This window comes from Oncorhynchus mykiss, chromosome 4 (genome assembly GCF_057628025.1).
Source record: "Oncorhynchus mykiss isolate SJ-2025 chromosome 4, ASM5762802v1, whole genome shotgun sequence".
NCBI classification, from domain to species: domain Eukaryota; kingdom Metazoa; phylum Chordata; class Actinopteri; order Salmoniformes; family Salmonidae; genus Oncorhynchus; species Oncorhynchus mykiss.
Window position 1 is genome coordinate 42810987 of NC_143025.1, and position 25254 is coordinate 42836240.

The 25254-nt window shown below is 43.0% G+C and overlaps 1 protein-coding gene and 1 long non-coding RNA gene across 12 annotated transcripts in view; one reads left to right on the top strand and one right to left on the bottom strand.

Moving 5' to 3' along the window:
• The window catches only part of LOC149984020 (uncharacterized), a 468468-nt gene that overhangs the window by 331843 nt on the left and 111371 nt on the right, over positions 1–25254 (top strand). The window lies entirely within an intron of this gene.
• pde4dip (phosphodiesterase 4D interacting protein) overlaps positions 1–25254 on the bottom strand; it is a 119530-nt gene that overhangs the window by 77276 nt on the left and 17000 nt on the right. For all 11 annotated transcript variants that reach the window (XM_090232061.1, XM_036968460.2, XM_090232060.1 and 8 more), the window contains exon 4: positions 987–1097. In XM_090232061.1, the coding sequence (XP_090088187.1) occupies positions 987–1097 (111 nt within the window). The remainder of the gene's footprint in view (positions 1–986; positions 1098–25254) is intronic.

Below are 25254 nucleotides of genomic sequence, written 5' to 3' on the forward strand. Positions count from 1 at the left end.
CATGGTGTTTATACTTGCGTACTGTTATTTGTACAGATGAACATGGTACCTTCGGCCGTTTGGAAATTGCTCCCAAGGATGAACCAGACTTGTGAAGGTCTACAATTTATTTTCTGAGGTCTTGGCTGATTTCTTTAGATTTTCCATGATGTCAAGCACAGGCACTGAGTTTGAAGGTAGACCTTGAAATACATACACAGGTACACCTCCAATTGACTCAAATGATGTAAATTAGCCTATCAGAAGCTTCTAAAGCCATGACATAATTTTCTGGAATTTTCCAAGCTGTTTAAAGGCACAGTCAACTTAGTGTGTATGTAAACTTCTGACCCATTGGAATTGTGATACAATTGTTGGAAAAAATTACTTGTGACATGCACAAAGTAGATGTCCTAACCGACTTGCCAAAACTACAGTTTGTTAACAAGAAATTTGTGGAGTGGTTGAAAAACTAGTTTTAATGACTCCAACCTAAGTGTATGTAAACTTCCGACTTCAACTGTATGATGAACCTAGAGCATGCAGCAAAGACCAAAACTCACTCACCCTCTTTCTCTGTCACACACACACACACACACAACAGAAGCAGCACATGAAACTGCTGCGACACAGCCAGTGAAATTGTAAAATTGCAACAAATGGCCTCCTTCCCAATTCCTTTCCCCTGTCCCCTCCTGCACCCCTCTCCTCCACCCCTCCGTGTCGCAGTAGGACCCTCTTGTGGACATCATCCCTGCTCCAACCCCCTCTCCCCTGTCTCTCAGTGCCCCCGTGAGACTCACCCTCTTGTGGAAATCGCCACTGCTCCTACCCCCTCTCCTCTGTCCCTCAGTGCCCCAGTGAGACTCACCCTCTTGTGGACAACATCCCTGCTCCTACCCCCTCTCCTCTGTCCCTCAGTGCCCCAGTGAGACTCACCCTCTTGTGGACAACATCCCTGCTCCTACCCCCTCTCCCCTGTCCCTCAGTGCCCCAGTGAGACTCACCCTCTTGTGGACATCGTTACTGCTGTCCTCGTATTTCTGCTGGATCCTCTCCTCAAGGAAGTAGATCCGCAGCTTCAGGCTGAAGTTCTCCTTCTTCAGGTCTTTCAGGTGCTGAGAAATAGTGTGGTAACCGCGGAAACTGTTAGACATGGTGCCATGTTTTTCACAGGCGGCAACAGAGACCCCATTCAGTCCTGAATCCTAAAGCAGCACTGAATAAAAACGTATTAACATAAACAACAATAATTCAAAATCTATCAGTAGAATAGTAGTTGCTGTCTAATTGTAGAACAACAACACTGATGTCCAACACACAATCAAGAATGAAGTGAATGACAATCACAACCGGAGTGGAGAGCTGCCTCCTCGTTTTTCAACATTGAGGAGGGGCTGTGGGGGGTGGCATGGGCAGTGGGGGGAGGGGGGGTGTTGATAAAGAGTTGTGTCAGAGTTTCTTTTTTTAACACTGGGAAGTTATCCCAGGATCTGACATGGGCTGGAGAGTGGCACAGACAGACCACAGACACAAGTGGTGTGCTGCTACTGTAGCTGATAGGGAAAACATACTGTATGCGATTACACTTGGGCAGTAGCCTTCAATTTGATCTGGAACTGTAATGGAAAGAAATAGGTTGCTAACTAGTTTGAGATCACATACTGTGTTGATCTAGGAGACAAGTTGATGGTTAGTGCCCTAACCCTCGCTGAGCTAGGCACAACAGCTGCTTCCAAGAACTCCCAACACTCCACCTCATACCAGTAGACATACAGGCAGAAAAGGCAAAGCACCTAAACAAGTTGAACTGGAACCATAAATACTGAAACAACTCTGTACGTGCATGTATATCTCCAATGAAGCATTTGAGATATGAATATCAACACTACGGAGTGACTACATGCTTTATGACCATAAGGAGGTGCTATAGCTCCACTCTCCTGCTCTGTTCACCCGAGTGAGTGGAAACACTGATATATACAGTACCAGTCAAGAGTTTGGACACACCTACCCATTCAAGGGTTTTCTTTATTTTTACTATTTTCTACATTGTAGAATAATAGTGAAGACATCAAAACTATGAAATACTACATATGGAATCATGTAGTAACCAAAAAAAAGTGTTAAACAAATCTAAATACATTTTATATTTGCCTTGATGACAGCTTTGCACACTCTTGGCATTCTTTCAACCAGCCTCATGAGGTAGTCACCTGGAATACATTTCAATTAACAGGTGTGCCTTGTTTATAGTTCATTTGTGGAATTTCTTCCTTCTTAATGAGTTTGAGCCAATCAGTTGTGGTGTGACAAGCAAAGAGAAATGACAGTCAGTCTGACAAATTTCTAAAGTTTCTTCAGGTGCAGTCAGAAAAAAAACATCAAGCGCTATGATGAAACTAGCACTTATGCGGACCGCCACAGGAAAGGAAAACCCAGAGTTACCTCTGCTACAGTTCACTGCCTCAGAAATTGGCAGTGAAATGCAGATCAAATAAATGCTTCACAGAGTTCAAGTAACAGACACATCTCAACATCAACTGTTCAGTGGAGACTGCGTGAATCACCGCTTCATGGTCGAATTGCTGCAAAGAAACCACTACTAAATGACACCAATAACAAGAAGAGACTTGCTTGGGCCAAGAAACACAAGCAATGGACATTAGACCGGTGGAAATCTGTCCTTTGGTCTGATGAGTCCAAATTTGAGAATTTTGGTTCAACCGCCGTGTCTGTGTGAGACGCAGAGTAAGTGAACAGATGATCTCCGCATGTGTAGTTCCCACTGTGAAGCATGGAGGAGGAGGAGGTGTGATGATGCGTGGTTGCTTTTCTGGTGACACTATCAGTGATTTACTTAGAATTCAAGGCACACTTAACCAGCATGGCTACCACAGCATTCTGCAGTGATGTGCCATCCCATCTGGTTTTTAAACAGGACAATGACCCAAAACACACCTCCAGGCTGTGTAAGGGCTATTTGACCAAGAAGTAAGAGTGATGGAGTGCTGCATCAGATGACCTGGCCTCCACAGTCACCCGACCTCAACCCAATTGAGATGGTTTGGGATGAGTTAGACCACAGGGTGAAGGAAAAGCAGCCAACAAGTGCTCAGCAATTGTGGGAACTCCTTCAAGCCTGTTGGAAAAGCATTCCTTATGAAGCTCGTTGAGAGAATGCCAAGAGTGTATAAAGCTGACATAAAGGCAAAGTGTGGCTACTTTGATTAATTTAAAATCAAAAATATATTTTCATTTGTTGAATACTTTTTTGGTTACTACATGATTCCATATGTGTTATTTCATAGTTTTGATGTCTTCCCTATTTTTCTACAATGTAGAAAATAGTAAAAAATAAAGAAAAACCCTTGAATGAGTAGGTGTGTCCAAACTTTTGACTGGTACTGTATATATATATATATATATATATATATATATATATATATATATATATATATATATATATATATATATATATATATGCCATTTAGCAGACACAAACCTTAACCAAACAAGACTGCAATGGCTAGGCCAGGCCAGTGACTGAGTAGCTGAGACACAAACAGGTCAGAGAATGATCATCGCCAGTGGTACCACTGTATTCCATCATATCGGTCAGTGTTTCCCCAACTCCAGTCCTGGAGTACCGCCAACAGTACACATGTGTGTTTTACCCCTGGACAAACTTACCTCATTCAACTCATCGAGGGCTTGATGATTAGCTGACAAGTAGATTGAGGTGTGTTTGTCAGGGCTACAGTGAAAATGTTTACTGTTGTGGGTACTAGAGGACTGGAGTTGGGAAACACTGAATAGGTAGAGAACCCCAGTCCAGTCCAGGTAGGCGGCAGGTAGCAGCTAGCCTAGTGGTTAGAGCGTTGAGCCAGTAACCCGAAAGGTTGCTATGTATAATCCCCAAGCTGACGAGGTAAAAATCTGTCGTTCTGTCCCTGAACAAGGCAGTTAACCCACTGTTCCTACGCCGTCATTTTAAATAAGAATTTGTTCTTAATTCACTTGCCTAGTTAAATAAAGGTTCAATAAAACATTTAAAAAACACAAAGTATTCCAGCATACTGGATAGGCTACGGCAGAGCTGGAGAGAACAACAGTACACCCATAACCGATTACAACCCAATTAGGTCTCATTCAGAAGAAATCATTGCATTTATTACCAAACGAGCTGGATGTGAAATTAAATCATCCCTATTCTCTCACTCTCACTACTTTCTCTTTCTAACGTCCGCTCATAGTCTAGTGGCTCTAGCACATCAGGAGAAAAAAAAGCACATCCAGACATTTTCCAGACTCCCGTACCAACTTCTAAATTGTACCCCACTGGTTTATATTATCGGGGTGTATCTGACCATCCATTATTACAATCAGACTGGATTAAAGACGTGCAGATAAATATCCGGGTAGTGAAAGGTTCCTACGTCACACCAGCCACAGCTCATTAACATTTTCCAGCGGTGACGTCCCTCGCCAAGCAGAGCCGGGCTGCGTGCTGCGCATTTCCATGGTGCTTTAATTAGGATGTTGTTGTCAAACTGAATGTGCAACAAGAGACCAAGAACTAACCACAGAAGAGCTTGGGAGGAAGGAGAAGTAGAGGGAAGGGGAAAGGGACCTTAGAGGAAGTAAAGTTATGGCTGTAACTCTGCTTTGCTATAGCTTCATTCTCATTTTCTGTTCACCTGAGTGAATGGAAACACTAATATATATATATGTGTGTGCGATTTAGCAGACACTTTTATCCAAATCGGGCGCAGCAGGAATCAAACCCGCAAACTTTGGTGTTGCAAGCATCATGCTCAACCAACTGAGCCATGTAAAACTAGCTCGTTGAGTTTGTCCATCCTATTAAATTAGTTCTAAGATGTCATTCTGGAGGGCCAACACTAAAAGTAGAATGACACAACCCCCTGAATATGAACCAAATAAAGTCAGACCACACAGCACTGGAAGAGAGGATACTGAAGTAACAAACACTTTTCACTCCAAATCCTCATCATTAAATTAGTTATACAGTCTGATGTGGATTTTTCCAACTGCCAATATATCTGCAATAATATGCAAAAGGAAATGTGTGCTACTGTTCTCACACTGTTAACAAAAACACCAGTTAATAATATCAATGTTTAACAACCATGTAAAATACTCAAAGAAAATCTGGGACACCGCTTCTGTTTATTTCAATTTTTCCAATCTTACAACGCAAGGCTCATAATTATGCGTATAAAAATTGGGCTGACAAGCATAAATGCCACTGTTCTGTTTGTAGATTATCTACAAGGGATATAAATCAAGCTGTTTATATCAAGGGATATAAACATAAATCAATGTTTGGGTTTTCTGTTTTTTTCTGAGTGGAGGGGGATCCAGGCCATTTAGGATGTTGAATACAAGACATGCGTCGGTGTATTGCACAAGATTTTCCCAACTCAGGAGCTCATGCTTTCTGAGGATGTAACAGTGATGATGGCTATTGGGCTTCCTATCAAGCACTTTGAGAGACTGTTTGTAGACAGACTGAATAGGTTTTAAATGTTGTACAGCAAGCTTGGGCCCAACTAATCAAGCAGTATGTTAAGTGGGGGAGTATCATAGATTTGAAGTACAGTTTTGCTACCTCTGTAGGCAAACAATTTTGTATAAATCGGAAATTAGCTAGGTTGAATTTGGTTATTTGAATTACCTTTTTTACATGCTTTTTAAAAGAGAGGTTGGAATCAAGTATGATGCCAATGTACTTAAAATCAGATACCACCTGGAACTTCTCCCCTGACGTAGACATCTGGCTCAGTAGCATCTGTTGCCCTCTTTGTGAAGAACATGCAGACAGTTTTTTTCACATTGAGATGCAAACACGAGTCACTGAGCCACTTTCTAACCTGGACCATTACAGTAGTGAGTTCTTGTGCAGCTTGTTTGCTCTTTTCATGCACATATATCACTGTATCATCTGCATACATTTGAACTTCAGACCCAGTACAGACAGAAGGCAGATAATTAATGTACAGGCTGAACAGGAGGGGCCCCAGTATTGACCCTTGGGGCACGCCCACATCATAGCTAAGAGTGATCAGAGTTACTGATCTGTGTTGTAATATTATTCGAATCTCAGAGCCATTTGCATTGCTAGTTATAGCCTAATGTAAGCTAACTAGCTAACATTGAACCTGGTTGGTTAAGTACCTGCAGATTCATGCAGGGTAGTAATGGTATGAGTTGGGATAATGGTTAATTGTTTAGCAAGCTAGCAACATGTCTAAACAAAATACTCCACTATACAAGTAACCATTTCTCTATATTTCTCTGGTCGGTCACATGAGTATGTATGCTTGAATGGGTGCAGTACAGAGAATAAAATATTTTAATTGAGCTAATTAACTTCAAATGTAGCATTAACAAATAGTATATAACTGCACACGATAGTCCCTCAACTTATCAGGAACTGCCCCCCTACCTTATGCCTCCCTCACTACAGTCTCTATACCCCAGGACACCAGCGCGAGGATGAGCGACTTGGCGATGATGGATCCAAGTGGCCGATCCTCACTGGAGCTGAGGAACTGGCGAGACAGGGCATCCAGCTTCACGTTCTTAGAACCCTGGCGGTAAGATACTGTGAATCTGAACCGAGTGAAGAAAAGAGCCCAACGAGCTGGTCAGGGATTGAATGCGTTTAGCCTCCTGAATGTCCGGATCAATCCGGATGGCCAGAACGATGAGCTCATCTAGAGTGTCAGGGTTGTCCCGGGAAGCCAGTTCATCCTTGAGAACTTCGCTGAGTCCGTTCAGAAAGGCTGAGTGAAGAGTGGGCACAAGAGTTCTTAAATCATCCGACAATGCCTGCAGCCACGCCTCATGGCGGCCAATCACAGTTCCATGGTAAATGGTGGAGTTCAGCATGTTCCTCAGACGACTGAAAAATCTCTGCTGGGTCCATTGTTGGCTTAGATCTCCTGTTACAATGATGCTTGTACGAACTCGAACCCAGTCGCAAAGAAACACAGCAAGCAGAGGTAAAGGTAAATTCAGCTCTTTACTTAAAGTCTTGACAAAAACAAAGCAACAGCACAAGAGTGCACTAAACAAAACATAAGACCTAAGCACAGATACAAGCAACAGAGGAACCTAAATAGCAAGGCAACCAGGTGAATAGAGAAGGTAATCAAAACCAGGTGAAACCAATAAGTAATAATTAGGGTAATCTGGAAACTAGAACACGAGGCAAGGGTGCCCTCCAGCGGTAACCCAAGGGAACAACAATTTTAAAAAACGGAACCTGTGACAGCACTCTGAATCAGCAACCCCAATGCAATGCAATACGTGCAGATCCTTACGGGCTATACGTACATATAATCCATCACTGATCCAATACCAGCTAGATCAACCATTTCTTCACTGCCTCAATCTGTCAGTCGACTTATGTTGCCATGGTAACACGAGGAAGTCACCGAGAGGGTGAGGGGTGGATATCATCTTTCAATTTCTACTTCTCCCCCTCTCTCATCAAGCATCAGGCCCCCTCCCTATCTCTTCCCTATTCCCCCCTCTCTACATCTCTCCCTCTCGCCATCCTTTTCTCTGCTAAATCCATCCCAGATGAGGAGGCAGAGCAGGGTGCCAGTGGTATGTGAGTGGAGGATGAAGTAGTGTAAGGGTGGTGGGTGGGGGGGAAAGGCGGTAGGAGGGAGGCTCTCTCCCTGTGCCAGCCTCCCATCAGGGGTACGTACACTTTCCAGCCCGCCTGACAACCCCACTGTGCTCCAAAAAGAGCCCCTATGGCAAGTCACGTTCCTTGCTCGCAATGACGACCTGAAAAACAGACCCAATCAAACACTAACCCATATGCTGCTGCCCACAGCTCCTGCAACACAACACCTATAGCTCTCACACATACACACTCACCCACACACACTGGGCCTAGACAGGGGCAGAACCCAGCGGTGGTGGAAAAGAGCGGGTCACACACACTCTAGGGCTTAGGGAGCCCTCGCCGCCGCAGGCAGTGTTTGGTTACAGGCATCGCTGCGTTTCCATGGGTATTTACAGTACTTGTACATTTGTTGTTTGGGCTTGTTAATGCCAAGTGGGAAAGGAGCACGAATAAAGCAGGATTTATACAAACCCAGGAAACACAAACACTTGGTATCTGTACGCTGTAGTTCATACGACCAGAGACTGATGCTAGATTAAAGAGGCTATTGGCTGCTCTTGTTAGAATTACTGCTTCTCTCTGAGTAGAACACACACAGCTGATGTCATGTATTTTGTGGGGGGGAGAGAGTAATAAATAGTGTAACTAATGCAGGGCAGCATGGTCTCACAACATCTTCTGTAGCTGGATGCTAAACTACTGGGTGTAATCAATGAATGGAGAAGTCCACCTCTCTGTCGACGCCACATTAACCTCATGCTTTATATCAACCCCCTGCTAGGTACTGGATGGCGTATTCTCACCAGGTGGAACTCAGATGTCCCAGACCGTACTATTTACTGAACGGGTGACTTAATAAACTGGAACCGAATCCGGACTCATGGAGCGTTCTTTGGCCTGGGATCAAAAGTTTCAGCGCCGGTCTTCCTGACCCAGGCTGTCTGTGATACCCGACCCCCGGACGTGAGCCTTTCCCTGGGCAGACTGTGACGGATGGCCCTTAGCCTGGAGCTCTGGTCAATAGCGCAGAGTGATACTCCCAGAGAGGGCAGCAGTGCCCTGACTCAGGCAGCTGATGTAGCTAACACTACGGCTACTGGGTAGGGACTAGACAGGAAAGGAACTCTGCCAGCTCAGTTCTGGGCAAATGGACCCTGCCTGTGTGCATCTGCAAATTTCAAGATTGTCACACGATTAGACAGACGAAAGGGACAACGAGCAGATGAGAGAGATACTTGTCTGCGTGTGTGTCTGTGGAAGGGCGGTGTATGTGTGTGTGTATAAAAGAGAGAGAGGGGGAGATAAAGAGAGGCTGAGGCCAACGTGGACTAGTATGGACACAGATCTGACATACCACACGCTTTTCTTTAGCGCTCCTTCCATCCACTCTTTCATAACACGCCCTCCATTCAGAGGTGTGACTGCTGTGAGTCAGCCAGACAGGAAATTACCTAAGTCTAGGAGGGAGGGAAAGGGGGGGAGGCACTCAACATCAATGCTAAGATTAAAGCAGAAAATATTGGGGATCGGGAGGTTAGAGTTAGAGTTAGGGGGAGGGAGAGAGAGAGAGAAAAAGAGAGCACTAAGTACCACTCTATTCCATTAAGACTTGTTGCAGCAGCTGAGGCCTAGGAGCCAAACAGAGAGGTGTATGGGAGGGGGGGGGGGCAGGAGTTGGGCAGACGAGGAGGGATATGTTACCTTCATCATAAACTCACTTGCAGAACAAAGGGATGACTACAGTGTACTTAAGAAGAAGTTAGTCATCTTCAAATCCTAGAAACATCTGATTGAGCTCCTCCATCTCTGCATCTCCTCCACTCAATCATCCCCCTCCATACATAGTCATGCATCATCTGCCTGTAGTAATAGCGAGTTGGGAGGACAATAGGCAGTTCCGGAGGAGAGAGAGTGACTCCATCAATGAATCAGGTAAGAAAACAAATAGATCCTCAATGGCTCTCTGATGGCCTAGTTGAGGAATTCCCTCAGAGTCATTTTGGCTGTAGACACAATGCAACTGGGAGTGATTAGGAAGCCATTTTAGGTCAATTATCCAGGTGATATTATCAGTAATCACTTTGGCGGTAGCAGTAACCCCCCCCCCCCCCCACCACACCTCCGTGTCCAACCTTTCTGACAACCTCCATCACACATCACACCCACACATAGTAATCTATCATATATGAATCAGAGGAGCGGAAACACTTACAACTCAACCCCCACCCCTGTCTCTCCTGCTGCTCCAATCAATAGCTTTCGGTGTGAATCTCAGTCCACAAATGAACCTTCTGAGCCTCTCCGCCTCCACACACCTCACCCCAGCTCCCCTTACTCTCCACTGGGAGGCAGGATCAGAGAGAGTGGGGTGGAGGGTGGGGAGGGAGAGACAGAGACAAATACATAGGGAGAAGATGAGGTAATATGGTGAGTGAGAGAAAGAAAGAGAGCGAGAGAGAGAGAGAGAGAGAGAGAGAGAGAGAAGATGAGCTAACCGTTTGTAGTTGCATGCTGCTGCTGTGCTGTGCTGTCTGCTGACTATTGGCTGTCTGATTGGAAAAGGCTTGATTTCTGCTGGAGCGTCAGGAAATAATCTCACTAAGCTACTCTTTCGCTAGGTCATCTTTTGCTAAGTCTGAGGGTCGAAACAGGATATATATGAACAAGGTGAACACACACACACACACACACACACACACACACACACACACACACACACACACCCTTACCCTACTAACTCTAACATGTTATTTCTAAATAGAGTTGATTACATCACAATCTTTCAGACTAGACAGTCAATAGCTGCTCTTGTTTCTAATTCATGACAGTTCATCTACACAGTCCGTGCTGTTACGTTCAACTAAATACGTTCCATAGGTTTGTGTAAGCAACCATAAACACATTGCACGTAATCATAAAAGCATGCATTTCATGTTACAGGGAAAGGTCTGCTTTGTGGAAAGGTGCCGCTGTTCCCAGAGCCATATATCACAGAGTAAATCTGTCTCTGATTCAGTGTGTTTATGGAGGGTCTAAATTATGGTATCGAGTTCTCTCCAAACCACTGCCAACTGTCATGACCCCTCCCACCGGCCGCTTTTGTCTCTCGCAGACGTGTAACCCAATCTTTCCCAGAGTCTCTCTCTCTTCGCTCAAATTCATTTCGGCCGAACAGGGAGAGCAGTTTTGAAGAAAAAAAAAAACATAAACTGATGGAACAAAGTGATGTGTTTTCGCCCCCCAAATAGAAATCGAAGGGAGGAAACGCCGCCGGCGGAACAGTTTTGTGAATGAAGCCCAGCTGACAAACAGAACAGATTAGGGATGGGGTACCAGGGCCATAAACATATACCTGTGTGTGTATATATAGGTGTGTGTGTGTGTGTGTGTGTGTGTGTGTGTGTGTGTGTGTGTGTGTGTGTGTGTGTGTGTGTGTGTGTGAAATTAAATTAAATGTGTCACACGCCGAATACAACAGGTGAAGTACAGTGAAATGCTTACTTTACAAGCCCTTAACCAACAATGCAGTTTTAAGAAAAACAATAGTTTTAAAAATATTTACTAAATAAACGAAAGTTTTTTTTTTAAGTAACACTATAAAATAACATTAACGACGCTATATATATACAGTGGGTACCGGTACCAAGTCAATGTGCAGGGGTACAGGTTTAGTTGAGGTAATTGAGGTAATATGTACATAAAGTGACATAGACATTAAACAGTGAGTAGCAGCAGTGTAAAAAAAAAACAAGTGTGTGCGTCCGTGTGAGTGGATGTGTGTGTGACTGTGGTTGAACACACAAACCAAGTAGAAACTGTGCTTCTCATTGAAGAGTGCAACGCCCAATAGATCCAAGAGATGGCAATGGGTGGTACTGTATGGTGGCATGTGGTGGGCACGACAGTCTCACCCCTGTAATTAGCGTGGTAAACAAACACATTTACGCTGTAAACACCTTCTCTGATCAACATGCGTGCTAGCACGACAACATGTGTGGCTTGTGTTGTGTGTGTAACGAGACAGGGGGGGTTTGTAATTTAAAATATGTAAACCCATGAAGAGCCTGGCTGAACTTGACCTCGGTGGTGTCTGAAATGGATGGGCTGTATGTGTGCATATGTTTAAGATACTGTGCGTGTGGGTGCAGAGTATGCCATGTAATGTACAGTATGAAAAGGTCTGGTAGTAAAGCACAGATGTCAGATTCATCATGGACCAATGGACGGATGGATGAACGTGTGCTGTGTATATATGACGTGTGCTGTGATGTAATCATCTTCGGATGGACAGTAAGTGAAGCGACACATAATATTCGACTCTATTCTACAGTACTCTACAGTAATGCATGCGTAGACACGTGTCCAGTATCTATCTGATGTATACTATATGCGCGTGTGTGTGTGTGTGCTGGAACCATGACCTCCTTTGTTGTCTATGCAAATAAATCAAAGGGACACAGAGCTGTGCCCGAGGGCCCCATTGACTGCACTGAACCATCAGTTGGCAGGATGGGACTGTAACGTTACTGTGTAAAGGGGCCTGGGGTGAGTGGAGGGAGAGGGTGGAATAGTAAGGGGGGTTAAAGGCATGGTCTCTGCTCCCATTATTTTCCATAAAGGGCACATCTGTAGAACTCAATGACTGAACACACACACACACACACACACACACACACACACACACCTAACCACAGCATTCAAACAATAAAGACTCAAGTTTATTATTAGGAAGGATCAAAGCTTTGCCGATCCCTATAAATGTTAAGAAACCCTGTTCTGGGGTGCATCCCTAACTCCTCTAACAGAGACACACTGCTTACTGCTGCTTTCCACTAACTTCTCTTCTTCAGACCTCTTATGTAACTGGAAGTGTACAGTCATGGCAGGCAGAGAGGAGGGAATCTCTTCCTCTGTGTGTCTTTCGCTGAGCTGTGTTCACTAACATCAAGCCTCTCTCGGTCGGTCTTTCTGGGAGCTGCGGTGCACTAACATTAATGGCATGCTCTGGTACTTTGGCGTCTAAGAAAGTATTTATTTATCTTATTTTGGGGGGGGGGGGGGGGGTGGACATGTCAATGTGTAGTACATACATACATAATCTATGAGCAGAATTACTGTCTTAGCTTCCTCAAATAGCCACGAAATCCCTAGTTTGAAAGCGACCATTTTCTTGAAGCTGTGCCACGCCATTTTCCCTACATTTTGATAAGGGTGTAAATGCAGACCTCAATTAGAGGTGTTTTCTAATATTGCCTTTTCTTGATGTAAAGTTATGTATTGCGGCCCAGTCCCCGAAGTGACTCTTCTTATCAACTGTATCCAAGAATTTCCTCTGTGTTGTCTTAGGAATTCAGCAATCTCTGTGTTGATGTTGAGAAGCAGAAGTTACATCCTGTCCTAACCTTAACCTCATCCTCCTAACCTGCCACGCTAATTCACCTAATCTGCCATGTTAATTATCCTAACCTGCCACATTAGTTATCCTAACCTGCTATGTAAAAAAACGAATCTTTGTCAAGAAACCATCAGTCTTATAACACTGGAACTGACCAATGGCAGGCACCAATGGGCATTTATTGAAATCAAGGAACGACCCCAATTGCAGTCTGCAATTGCACCATATTGTACATATCCCCCCACATGGGCCAGCCCCCTAGCAATTTGAGTTCTAGCTAATGAGCTTCAGCCCCTTACATTTGAGTGAAAGCAAGCAAGACACCTGCACAGCGTTACCACCCTGCATCCCACTGCTGGCTTGCTTCTGAAGCTAAGCAGGGTTGGTCCTGGTTGGTCCCTGGATGGGAGACCAGATGCTGCTGGAAGTGGTGTTGGAGGGCCAGTAGGAGGCACTCTTTCCTCTGGTCTAAAAAAAAATATTCCAATACCCCAGGGGACACTGCTCTGTGTAGGGTGTCGTCTTTCGGATGGGTTGTTAAATGGGTGTCCTGACTCTCGGAGGTCATTAAAGATCCCATGGCATTTATTGTAAGAGTAGGGGTGTTAACCCCGGTGTCCTGGATAAATTCCCAAGCTGTCACCTAATCATCCCCAGCTTACTGTTGGCTCATTCATCCCCCTCCTCTTCCCTGTAACTATTCCCCAGGTTGTTGCTGTGAATGAGAATGTGTCAACTTACCTGGTAAAAAATAAAATCCAATGATGTTGCAGGATGGGCCCAATGGCTCAAAAGACAAGAGAGAGTAATGACCAGTCAAAAGTTTGGACACACCTACTCATCCAAGGGTTTTTCTTTGTTTACTATTTTCTACATTGTAGAATAATAGTGAAGACATCAAAACTATGAAATAACACATATGGAATCATGTAGTAACCAAAAAAGTGTTTTTAGATTCTTCAAAGTAGCCACCCTTTGCCTTGATGACAGCTTTGCACATTCTTGGCATTCTCTCAACCAGCTTCATGAGGTAGTCACCTGGAATGCATTTCAATTAACAGGTGGGCCTTGTTAAAAGTTATTTGTGGAATTTCTTTCATTTTTAAGGCATTTGAGCCAATTAGTTGTGTTGTGACAAGGTAGGAGTGGTATACAGAAGATGGCCTTTTACCTAATATGGCTAAGTCCATATTATGGCGAGAACAGCTCAAATAAGCAAAGAGAAATGACAGTCCATCATTACTTTAAGACATGAAGGTCAGTCAGTACGGAAAATATCAAGAACTTTGAAAGTTTCTTCAAATGCAGTCACAAAAACCATTAAGCGCTGTGATGAAACTGGCTCTCATGAGGACCGCCACAGGAAAGGAAGACCCAGAGTTACCTCTGTTGCAGACGATAAGTTAATTAGAGTTAGCTGCAGCTCAGATTGCAGCCCAAATAAATGCATCATGGTCAAATTGCTGCAAAGAAACCACGACTAAAGGACACCAATGAGAAGAAAAGGCTTGCTTGGGCCAAGAAACATGAGCAATGGACGAGCAATGGTTGTTGTGAGACGCAAAGTAGGTGAATGGATGATCTCTGCACGTGTGGATCCCACTTTGAAGCATGGAGGAGGAGGAGGTGTGATGGTATGTGGGTGCTTTGCTGGTGACAATGTCTGTGATTTATTTAGAATTGAAGGCACACTTAACCGCCATCCCATCAGGTTTGCATTTAGTGGGACTATAATTTCGTTTTTATATAGGAAAATGACACAACACACCTCCAGGCTGTGTAAGGGCTATTTGACCAAGAAGGAGAGTGATGGAGTGCTGCATCAGATGACCTGGCCTCCACAATCACCAGACTTCAACCCAATTGAGATGTTTTGGGATGAGTTGGACCGCAGAGTGAAGGAAAAGCAGCCAACAAGTGCTCAGCAATTATGGGAACTCCTTCAAGATTGTTGGAAAAGCATTACAGGTGAAGCTGATGAGAGATGAGAGAATGCCAAGAGTGTGACAGCTAAGCTGTCAGCAAGGCAAAGGAAAAAACATATTTTGATTTGTTTAACACTTTTTTGGTTACTCAATGATTCCATATGTTATTTCATAGTTTTGATGTCTTCACTATTATTCTACAATGTAGAAAATAGTTTTAAAAAATAAAGTTAAACCCTTGAATGATTAGGTGTGCCCAAACTTTTGACTGCTACTGTATGTGACATAGTATACAATTTTCAGAGACCACTTTTTGCTTGAGTGCTACTTTTATAACTACTGGCTAAAAAGTATACAAAAGTACCAGAGAATCTCTTTAAACCTGTTCTCATAACCTCTGATCCACTGCTGTGCTGTCAAAGCAACAATTAGTCACTCTCTCTGTGTGTTGCTGCCTGGCCACCATATGATTAAGTTAAGAAGAGTACAATCTGGGAGTTAGGCCACTTTAGGACACAGCGTCCAATGAACAGTTAGTGGCTTTGAATGTTCTGAATGTTTGAGATTTTATGGTTTGAAAAACATTTGGTTAGCACATTATTTGTACTAAGGGACACTGGCACAAAATGTTTCCAGAAATAGCCTACTGTACAATATTTTAATTTCAAACATATTTGGTCTGTACATCCCCTGCTTTGTGAAATGTCTGTCTATGTTGTATATATGGTATGAAAATGATAAACGTTACGCAACAAATTGGCATGCTCCACTGGACAATAACTGGTGAATCAATGTTGTTTCCACGTAATTTCATCCAAAACATTCTATGTGATAACGTTGGATCAACGTGGAAAACTGATTGACTTTGAAAAAAGTCATAAACATGAGGGAAATGGGTCTTTTTTCACCAAACCTTTAACCTAAAAGCCAATGATATTTTTGTTGATTTCACGTTGAATTCACGATCGTTGACAACTCAACCAAATGTAAATCAAAACTAGACGTTGAACTGACATCTGTGCCCAGTGGGGCCTGTGTTTTATTCCTCCTGCAATGTTTAATCCTACCGGGAGCAGAGCTCTGGGGAAAGCTGGCCTTCCTTTTCTCCTTCCCTAACTTTTTTCTGACAAATTAAATAAGCATTCATCTGGTTCCTATTAGGCCCTCGTTAGGGATAATTGGGCTGTTATTTACAAACAGTATTACCCAATTCTGACTGCATGGCCTGGGCTGGGTTGTGTTCATTAGGGCACACGTAGCAAAAACCACAATGAACTTTTCTTATTGGATGAGTTCAAATGGAAAGTCCCCGATTCAACCGCTTTCTTACGTTTTGTGCCTTTTGAACACGACCCTGAGCTGAGCTGGACTGGACTGGGTCAGATATGTTATATACTGCACCTACCCATAAGAAATTCAGTCCACCCCTGCCCTGCACAACATCCACAGCAGGGGCTCAGCATTCTCTTTAACAAGGAGTTTGCTGGTTCAATTCTAATGTTTCATAGGCAGTGAAAATATTTTCACACGGGTGGAGGCTACTTGAGCAAAGTTGTTAAAGAAAAAGTTCAACTTCGAAATATGTTTTAAAATGGGATAACTGCCATTTCGGAGACTCACAGGCCAGTGATTTCACTCACTCACTCACAAGACCCGGTCGGGGAGAAGGATTGCAGAAAAACATGAGCTCATGCCACTTAAGTATCCCCATGCAGGATTTAAAAAGTCCTGTGAGTTAAATGTAGGGCCATTACATATGACCTCACTCAGTCAGCACTGCAGTATGGGTCTGAGTCACTCTGGACAGACAGACAGTCTAGAGAAACAAGTTAAGTCCCAACAATCGGTCCCCTATTGGCCTTTGTCAAAAGTGGTGCACTAAATAGGGAACAGGGTTCCATTTGGAATGTACCCACAAAGAACAATAGAGCACAATGTTCCTTCCTGCTGAAATAATTACATTAGTGGATGGTTGGTTGGTTGGTCGTGCAATAATTCCTTGGTTCAAAACAAAGTCCTGGTTGTTATTGAAGAGTCTTGACAGGGGAGAACTGAGAGAGAGGAGAGCAGGAACAAGAGTGAGTGAGTGAGTGAGTGAGTGAGTGAGTGAGTGAGTGAGTGAGTGAGTGAGTGAGTGAGTGAGTGAGTGAGTGAGTGGATGGATGGATAGGAGTCGGATGTTGATGAGAGTCAGGTATTGCTCTGCTCCCGGTCTTCATCTTTCTCTCAGCAACCAATCACACAATATACACTGCAGGATCCTAAGAAATCAGTCATAGATGCTTCCTTTACCTAGAAGCACCTCCCACTGGGCAAAAACTGGTTGAATCGACTTTAAAAAAATATATATATATATATATATATTATTAACGTTGTTTCAACATCATTTCAACAACAAAGAATCTATATGATGGCGTTGAATTAATGTAGAAAAGGGATTGGATTTGCAAAAAGTCATCAACATAAGAGCATTTCGTCTTTCCTTTTTTTTGTACCTAAAACCAAATAACATGGTGAAATGTTTTGTTGACTTCATGTTGAATTCACGTTCGTTGATAACTCGTCAAACTGATGTCTGTGCCCAGTGGGCTGTCTGTCATACCAGCACTATCCCACTATTTCAACACCACAGCATTCTAATCTTTCAGGAACCTCTCACTGGGAATAAATGGTATGCACAATGTTCCAGGTTTTTACTCTCTAATTCCTTTCTCTCCCTCTTTGTATTACTCTCTCAATTTCTCTATTTTTCTCTCTCTCTGTCCTTTCTCTGGCTAGCGTGTGGGTTTTCTCTGGTATGTGAGGAGGATTGGAGAAGGCGTGAGAGGGGCTCTATCTCTGTCTCTCTCCCTCTCGAAGTCTTTCGCTCACTGACGCTAGCTCTCTCCCTCTGTCTCTCTCTCTGTCTGTCAGAGGCCTGTTGTGCACATGTGTAACCCAACACTCAGAGCATATATCTGATCCCAGACCTGTCTTTGATTACAGACAGATCTGTTCATTACCAGCTCAGCGACAGAGACTAGCTATAGAAAGGAATAACAAATGGAGAGCATCAAACAGTCCATCAGTAATGTGTTAGTACAAGCGGCATATTGATCTAAAACCCAACTAGAGACCATTGTTCCCTCTGCGAGCGTGCACGCAGTAGCCCTGAGACTGCCAAGCAGAAATATCAACCCACAGAGAGAAGCACCAGATTGAACTTCACTCAACTTTCTAGAGCAGTGGTCACCAACCAGTCATCGCGATCAGCAGGTCGATCTTCAAGGCATTCCTAGTCAATCGCCAAACATTTCCGCAAAAACACCAACGATAAAGCCTTGTGTTACTATTTATTATTATTTTTTGTCTCGGGCTGTTGTCGGTAGGTGCCCCCGATTCAGCTGCAATGCGCGCCGGGTAGGCAAACCGTTGCCATTCTGAACCATTTCATGTGTCTGAAGTTACAAACACTGCCTTCCGGGTAGGCCCAGAGAGCAAATCTCTATAGGTCTACCTCTGGCCAATCGAATGGCTCAGATGACCGTGTCTGGAATAACGTAGCATGCGTAAAATAAGGTTACGGCAAAGATGATACTGTGAGATTTCTAAACGTTTAAAACCATGACTAGAGATAGACTGTCAACGAATACAGCAAAGATATGCTGTTTTTATGAGTGTGTTCATATTTAAGCTCTTACTTAGCACTGTCAACACTTTGTATTCAACACTTTTCTATGCTATAAAATGCACGTTCTTCCTACAACAAGCACTGCAGCAATAATGAATGAGCAGGGAAGTCTATCTATTGGCTTGTGTTGTTGTTATTATTAGCGACTTGGGTCTTTTTTTATATCAAGGAATATTTCACTTTCTCTGTTCATGGTAGTGACAACATGAATTTGTGCATGAGGCAGAAATAATGCGATGCGACTCGAGTTTCGCCATCTGAAAGACCGTGTCACTTTTTGGTCAGTGTGAGTGGGGGAAAGGGAGAGCGGAGGGATGTTGAGAGACGGATTCTGCTCTCTCCCTCCGCTGAGACTGACCATCAGATGCAGGCACCATGAACCCAGTAAAATATTATTTAAAAGTCAATTATTTAAATGTATGCTCACTCAGCTGTGCTTCACAAGTAATACAACAACAGATCTATTACAGATGTGTTCGTATGGACTACCTCAAATTTTTTAATATATATATATTTTTTTTTAAATGGCCCGAACAACAATGCATTGGAAAGGCAATTCAAGCAAAACCAATATGCGGTTATATTGTATTGGGCCTACAGTTTACTACACAAACCTCATTGCTACAGTACTGTTTTAATTGGTTAATGTTGCATATGTTTACGTTTTTTAATACACGCAATATTAGCAACTTTCAATGCAACATACCGAAACAAAACGAACTATGCAAGATATTTTGTTGTAGGCAGAATGGAGTAGGACTCTATTACATTGACACGCGCTATGCTGCCCGTACTCTACACAGATCCTGCAGCATAAACAATCAGAGACGCAGTAGGCCTATATGCAAATTGACCATCGCTATATACGGATCTGTGCCATTTACTTTGAACTGGACTGTTAACAGCATGAGCGGTCGTGAGTAGATGCGCTTGTTTTGAGATAAGAGAGCTGCATGTAGCCAGTGTGCACATTTTGTTAATATCCTTTACTAGTTAGTGAGTTATTAGCCCAGTTATAGATCATTTGTAGTCAGCAATATGGTAGTGATTGCTTCCTACAAGAGCACAAAATGCATACCATTCTAGACATCTTTGAAAAGTCAGGTAAAGAGCATCTTTTGTCTGAAAGGGGCAGTGTTGTATTTTGAGACAGGCTTGAATAAGCTAAATAACCAATCGGCAGAGGGCAGCATAATTTGTCTGTTTTTCTGTAATAATTGTGGGAATAATAATGCATTTATTTTGTAAAGTGGTTTCTTGCATCAAACAACATTTTCAGTCACCTTGTCTGAAGGACAAGTGGATAAACAGGTTAATGTCAAAAGACTCATGGAACTTCGGCCTACAGTGAACACCACACATTGGCTGCTACTGTAGCTTGAACGATAGAACAGCTATTTCCACGTTATAATGGTATGGGATGCATTTTCTCCTTTGTTTGTTTTTTAATGGTAGGTCACTCTGGTAGGCCTAAATTATGATCAAATAGCCACAGTAGCCTACATGGCCACGGTCAAAACTGTAACTTAAAGTGGGTACAGCCTCTGTGTCCACAGCAAACGTGGGCTGGAAGTCGTACAGAATAATCACAACGTCCAGGGAACATTGCTAGCGACACAACCACGGGGTGTGTGCCTCCCTGAAATAACACAAAAGCACATATTTGTCTCTGGTACATCAGAGAGCTTATAGCTACAGGATATCATGTATTATCTTGCATTGGATATTTCCTTCTCCTTTAACCAATAAAGTCTAGATAGAGAGCCTTCTGATACCTAGATGTCCAAGCAAAATGTATCCAGGTCACAGTGTAACAGTCCGTGCTTAGTTAGCCAGGCCAGCAGTCGGCCCTCGCAGCTCTGTGATATACTTACGCTCTTATTCAGAGGTCTGTGATATATTACAGCTGGCGTGCCAAACACACAAGATTCAATTAGTCATACGACGCTGTATTTCAGTATTTCAAAAGCTTGACGGTTTTTCTCCACTAACTAACAAACTACCATAATTGTGTCCGTTACTCGGGTGTCATCATCAACAGGTCACTCAATAGCCCGTGTCTCGTTAAAGATCGGCAGATGTGACTCTAACTCTAGTTTTTCATCGGTTGTTGGAAGATGATTGGTCAGATTTACTGAGTGTACTGTTTTGATAGGTCTGATTGATTGAGTGTGCTATACTGATTGGTCAAACTGACTTGACTGTAGAGTCTATATGGTTTTCTGTCTCTCAGACCCTGGTAAAGAAAGTTTACTTTATTGTAGAGTAATTGCAGGCCCCACCCAGCCAGCCACTAAGTACCAGAGCGATTTATAAAATACTTTTTTCTTTACATTTTTGTTTGTAATAATTCCTATATGAATAAATGTTGAAATACACAACATAAATATCCTCTCTCAGAGTGTGAAAACACACACACACAGAAACACACGCATAAGCTATGGCAGTTGCGATGACCGTCTTATTATGGTTTGCTCCTACAGACAGTGAGTCACGTGGCAGTGGCTTGTTACAGTGCATTCGGAAAGTATTCAGACCCCCCCTTGACTTTTTCCACATTTTGTTACGTTACAGCCTTATTCTAATATTGATTAAATAAAAAATAAACTTTAATCAATACCCAACACAATACCCCCTAATGACAAAGTGGAAACAGTTTTTTTGAAAAAGTATTATAAATAAAAACAAATATACCTTATTTACATAAGTATTCAGACCCTTTGCTATGAGACTCGAAATTGAGCTCAGGAGTTCAGGTGCATCGTGTTTCCATTGATCATCCTTGAGATGTTTCTACAACTTGATTGGAGTCCACCTGTGGTAAATTCAATTGATTGGACATGATTTGGAAAGGCACAAACCTGTCTATATAAGGTCCCACAGTTGACACTGCATGTCAGAGCAGAAAGCAAAAGCTACAAAAATAAAGAGAGTCGCACACCATATATAAATTCCCAGCCATTTATTGGGTAAATCACCAACGTTTCGGCATCACTGTGCCTTCTTCAGGGTTCTTCCGAGCATTAACCAAGCCATGAGTTCAAAGGAATTGTCCTTATAGCTCCGCGACAGGATTGTGTCGAGACACAGATCTGGGGAAGGGTACCAAAACATTTCTGCAGCATTCAAGGTCCCCAAGAACACAGTGGCATCCATCATTATTAAATGGAATATATTTTGAACCACCAAGACTGGTGAGAAGGGCCTTGGTCAGGGAGGTGACCAAGAACCCAATAGTCACTCTAACAGAGCTCCAGACTTCCTCTGTGGAGATGGGAGAACCTTCCATAAGGTAACCATCTCTGAAGCACTCCTCCAATCAGGCTTTTATGGTAGTGGCCAGACAGAAGCCTCTCCTCAGTTAAAGACACATGATAGCCCGCTTGGAGTTTGCCAAAATGCACCTAAAGGACTCTCAGACCATGAGAAACAAGATTCTCTGGTCTGATGAAACCAAGATTGAACTCTTTGGCCTGAATGCAAAGCGTCCCGTCTTAGGAATCCTGGCACCATCCCTGTGGTGGTGGCAGCATCTTTCTGTGGGGATGTTTTCAGCTGCAGGGACTGGGAGACAAGTCAGGATCGAGGGAAAGATGAACGGAGCAAAGTACAGAAAGATTATTGATGAAACCTGCTGCAGAGCGCTCAGGACCTCAGACTGGGTCGAAGGTTCACCTTCCAACAGGACAACGACCCTAAGCACACAGCCAAGACAATGCAGGAGTGGCTTCAGGACAAGTCTCTGAATGTCCTTGAGTGGCCCAGCAAGAGCCTGGACTTGAACCCGATCTAACATTTCTGGAGACCTGAAAATAGCTGTGCAGCGACGCTACCCATCCAACCTGACAGAGCTTGAGAGATCTGCAGATAAGAATTCAAGAAACTCCCCAAATATAGGTGTGCCAAGCTTGTAGCGTCATACCCAAGAAGACTCGAGGGTGTAATCAATGGCAAAGGTGCTTCAACAAAGTACTGAGTAAAGGGTCTGAATAGTTATGTAAATGTGATATTTCTGTTTTTACATTTTTAACACATTTGCAAACATTTCTACAAACCTGTTTTTGCTTTGTAATTTTGGGGTATGGTGTGTAGATTGATGATGGAAAAAAAGGATTTAATAAATGTTAGAATAAGGCTATAATGTAACAAAATGTGCAAAAAGTAAAGGGGTTTGAATACTTTCCGAATGCACTGTATATAAAGCAGGTAGACGGGCATCAAGGCATTCAGTTACTGTTCGATTGAATGTTAGAATTGGCAAAATTAGTGACCTAAGCAACTTTGAGCGTGGTATGATTGTCGGTGCCAGTATCTCAGAAACGGCCGGCCTCCTGGGCTTTTCAGGCATGACGTTGTCGAGGGTTTACCGAGAATGGCGCGACAAGCAAAAAACATCCTGTCAGTCAGCGGCAGTCCTGTGGGCGAAAACAGCTCGTTGATGAGAGGGCGAAGGAGAATGGCAAGAATCGTGAAAGCCATAAACAGGCAAATAACGACGCAGTACAACAGTGGTGTGCAGAACTGCATCTCGGAACGCACAACTCGTCAGTCCTCGTCATGGACGGGCTGTTGTAGCAGAAGCTATGGTAGCAGAAGAGACCGGGTTCCACTCCTATTGGCTAATAACAAGAAGAAGCAGCTCCAGTGATCACCAACACTGGACAATTGAGGAGTGGAAAAACATTGCCTGGTCCGACAAATCCTGGTTCCTGTTGCGTCATGCTGATGGCAGAGTCAGAACTTAGCTTAAGCAGCATGAGTCCATGGCCCCATTCTGCCTGGTGTCAACAGTACAGGCTGGTGGCGGTGGTGTGATTATGTGGAGAATGTTTTCCTGGCACACATTAGGTCCCTTAATACAAATTGAGCAACGTTTGAATGCCACACCTTGTAGAATCCAGGCCCCGAATAATTCAGGCTGTTCTGGAGACAACGGGTGGGTCCAACCCTGTACTAGATGGGTGTACCTAATAAACTGTCCACTAAGTATGTGCGCACAAGCCCCCCCAAAAAACGGAATTAAAATAATGATTGTGCCTTTATACAATACAAAGCCTTATAGCCTATCGCATTTTACACATGGCAGAAAAACATTTTAAAAAAATTGATTAAAGATGTCTTTGGTACATAATTGGTCTAGCCTACACTCCAAAATTAAACCAATTCTAATAATCGAGTATGGGCTGAGTATGGGCTATATTATTATGCATACTGGATGGACTGTTTACCTTATGTTACACTTCAAACTTTCTATCCATGAGTCTGGGAGAGAATGTATAGCCCTTGGCGATACTGCTGGTTCACTGATTGTGCAGGACGGCTACAATTATAGTGAATTTGTATTTGAGTTTGAATAGCCTAGTAATATGGCATTTGTATTTTTTTTCATCATTAATAGACACATTACCTTTAGCTACAGAATATCTCATCATTGTGTGTTTCCATCTCCTCCCCTCTCTCCTTTATTCCTTTCTCCAGAGCTCAGTGATAGGGGCTATCAACAGTTTAATTAAATATGTTTCATTGTGAAAACATGTCACTATCGATTCTCCCGAACAGATTTCACTTGGTTTCCCGAATTAAGCACTGGGTAGCTGCAGGCACATGTTTGGAGAGCCCACGGCATACAGAACTTGGGCGGAATATCAACTGTCACGCAGCGAGAGGCTGCATGCTCCTCAAACAGTGGTTGATTCGTGAAGTGAAATAAATGTTATTATAAGCCCAGACATTTTCTATATTCAATCCCATGTGAAAGCAGAGTTTTGATGGTTGCCACTAAAAAGAGGAGGATCCCCAGGTGATCTATATTTATTTCTCAGCTGCAGTCGCTATAAAACTGGAGTAGCCTCCATTCGCCATTCAAGTGCATTGGGATTACTGTTTTCCCCTGAACCTGTTCCTACCTATTTGATAATGGGCCATTTTAAATCTAAACTAATTGTACATATCAGTATAGACAAGATTAAATTGAGAATAGTCTGAAAATATTATCACTTGATGAAAGAACAGGGTTTGCAGCCGGAGACAAGGTACAGGAGTGCTTGCTTTTATTGCGACTTTCCAAATAGTCAATAGCCTAGAGTCACACCATGCAACCCATATATGTTTGGATCTCTAAGACATTTTAAGGTTTGTATCATTCACAACTAAAGTTGCCAAATAACTCTAAATCTGGCATACAGGACCTGTTTCAAATTATCCCTTTTACGCTCAACATAGCCACTTCATTTGAGCACTCAATCTGGAATGGGAAAAATACATTTTCTATTTTATTCAGCTATGTTCCATTATGTTATTCTTACAATAAAATCTTATAATATAAAATAATGACACAGGACCTATAAGCACATCTTGTCTGCTAAGTGAACTAGCCTACATGGCGCATAGCCAGATAACATACAATAGGCCGACTCTTCTGAAATACATTTTCTTCATATGATAATGTTTCTTAAATCTGCATGCCTAAAATAAATAAATGGATTTCTTGTGATGGTGTATATTAAATGGATTTATTAGACTTTTTAAAGCGTAGATGTTCCAAAAGGCACGCATCAGCGGCTTGTACGCGTGGTGGCCTGGAGATGCTAAACATGTTTATGTTAATTAACGGTCA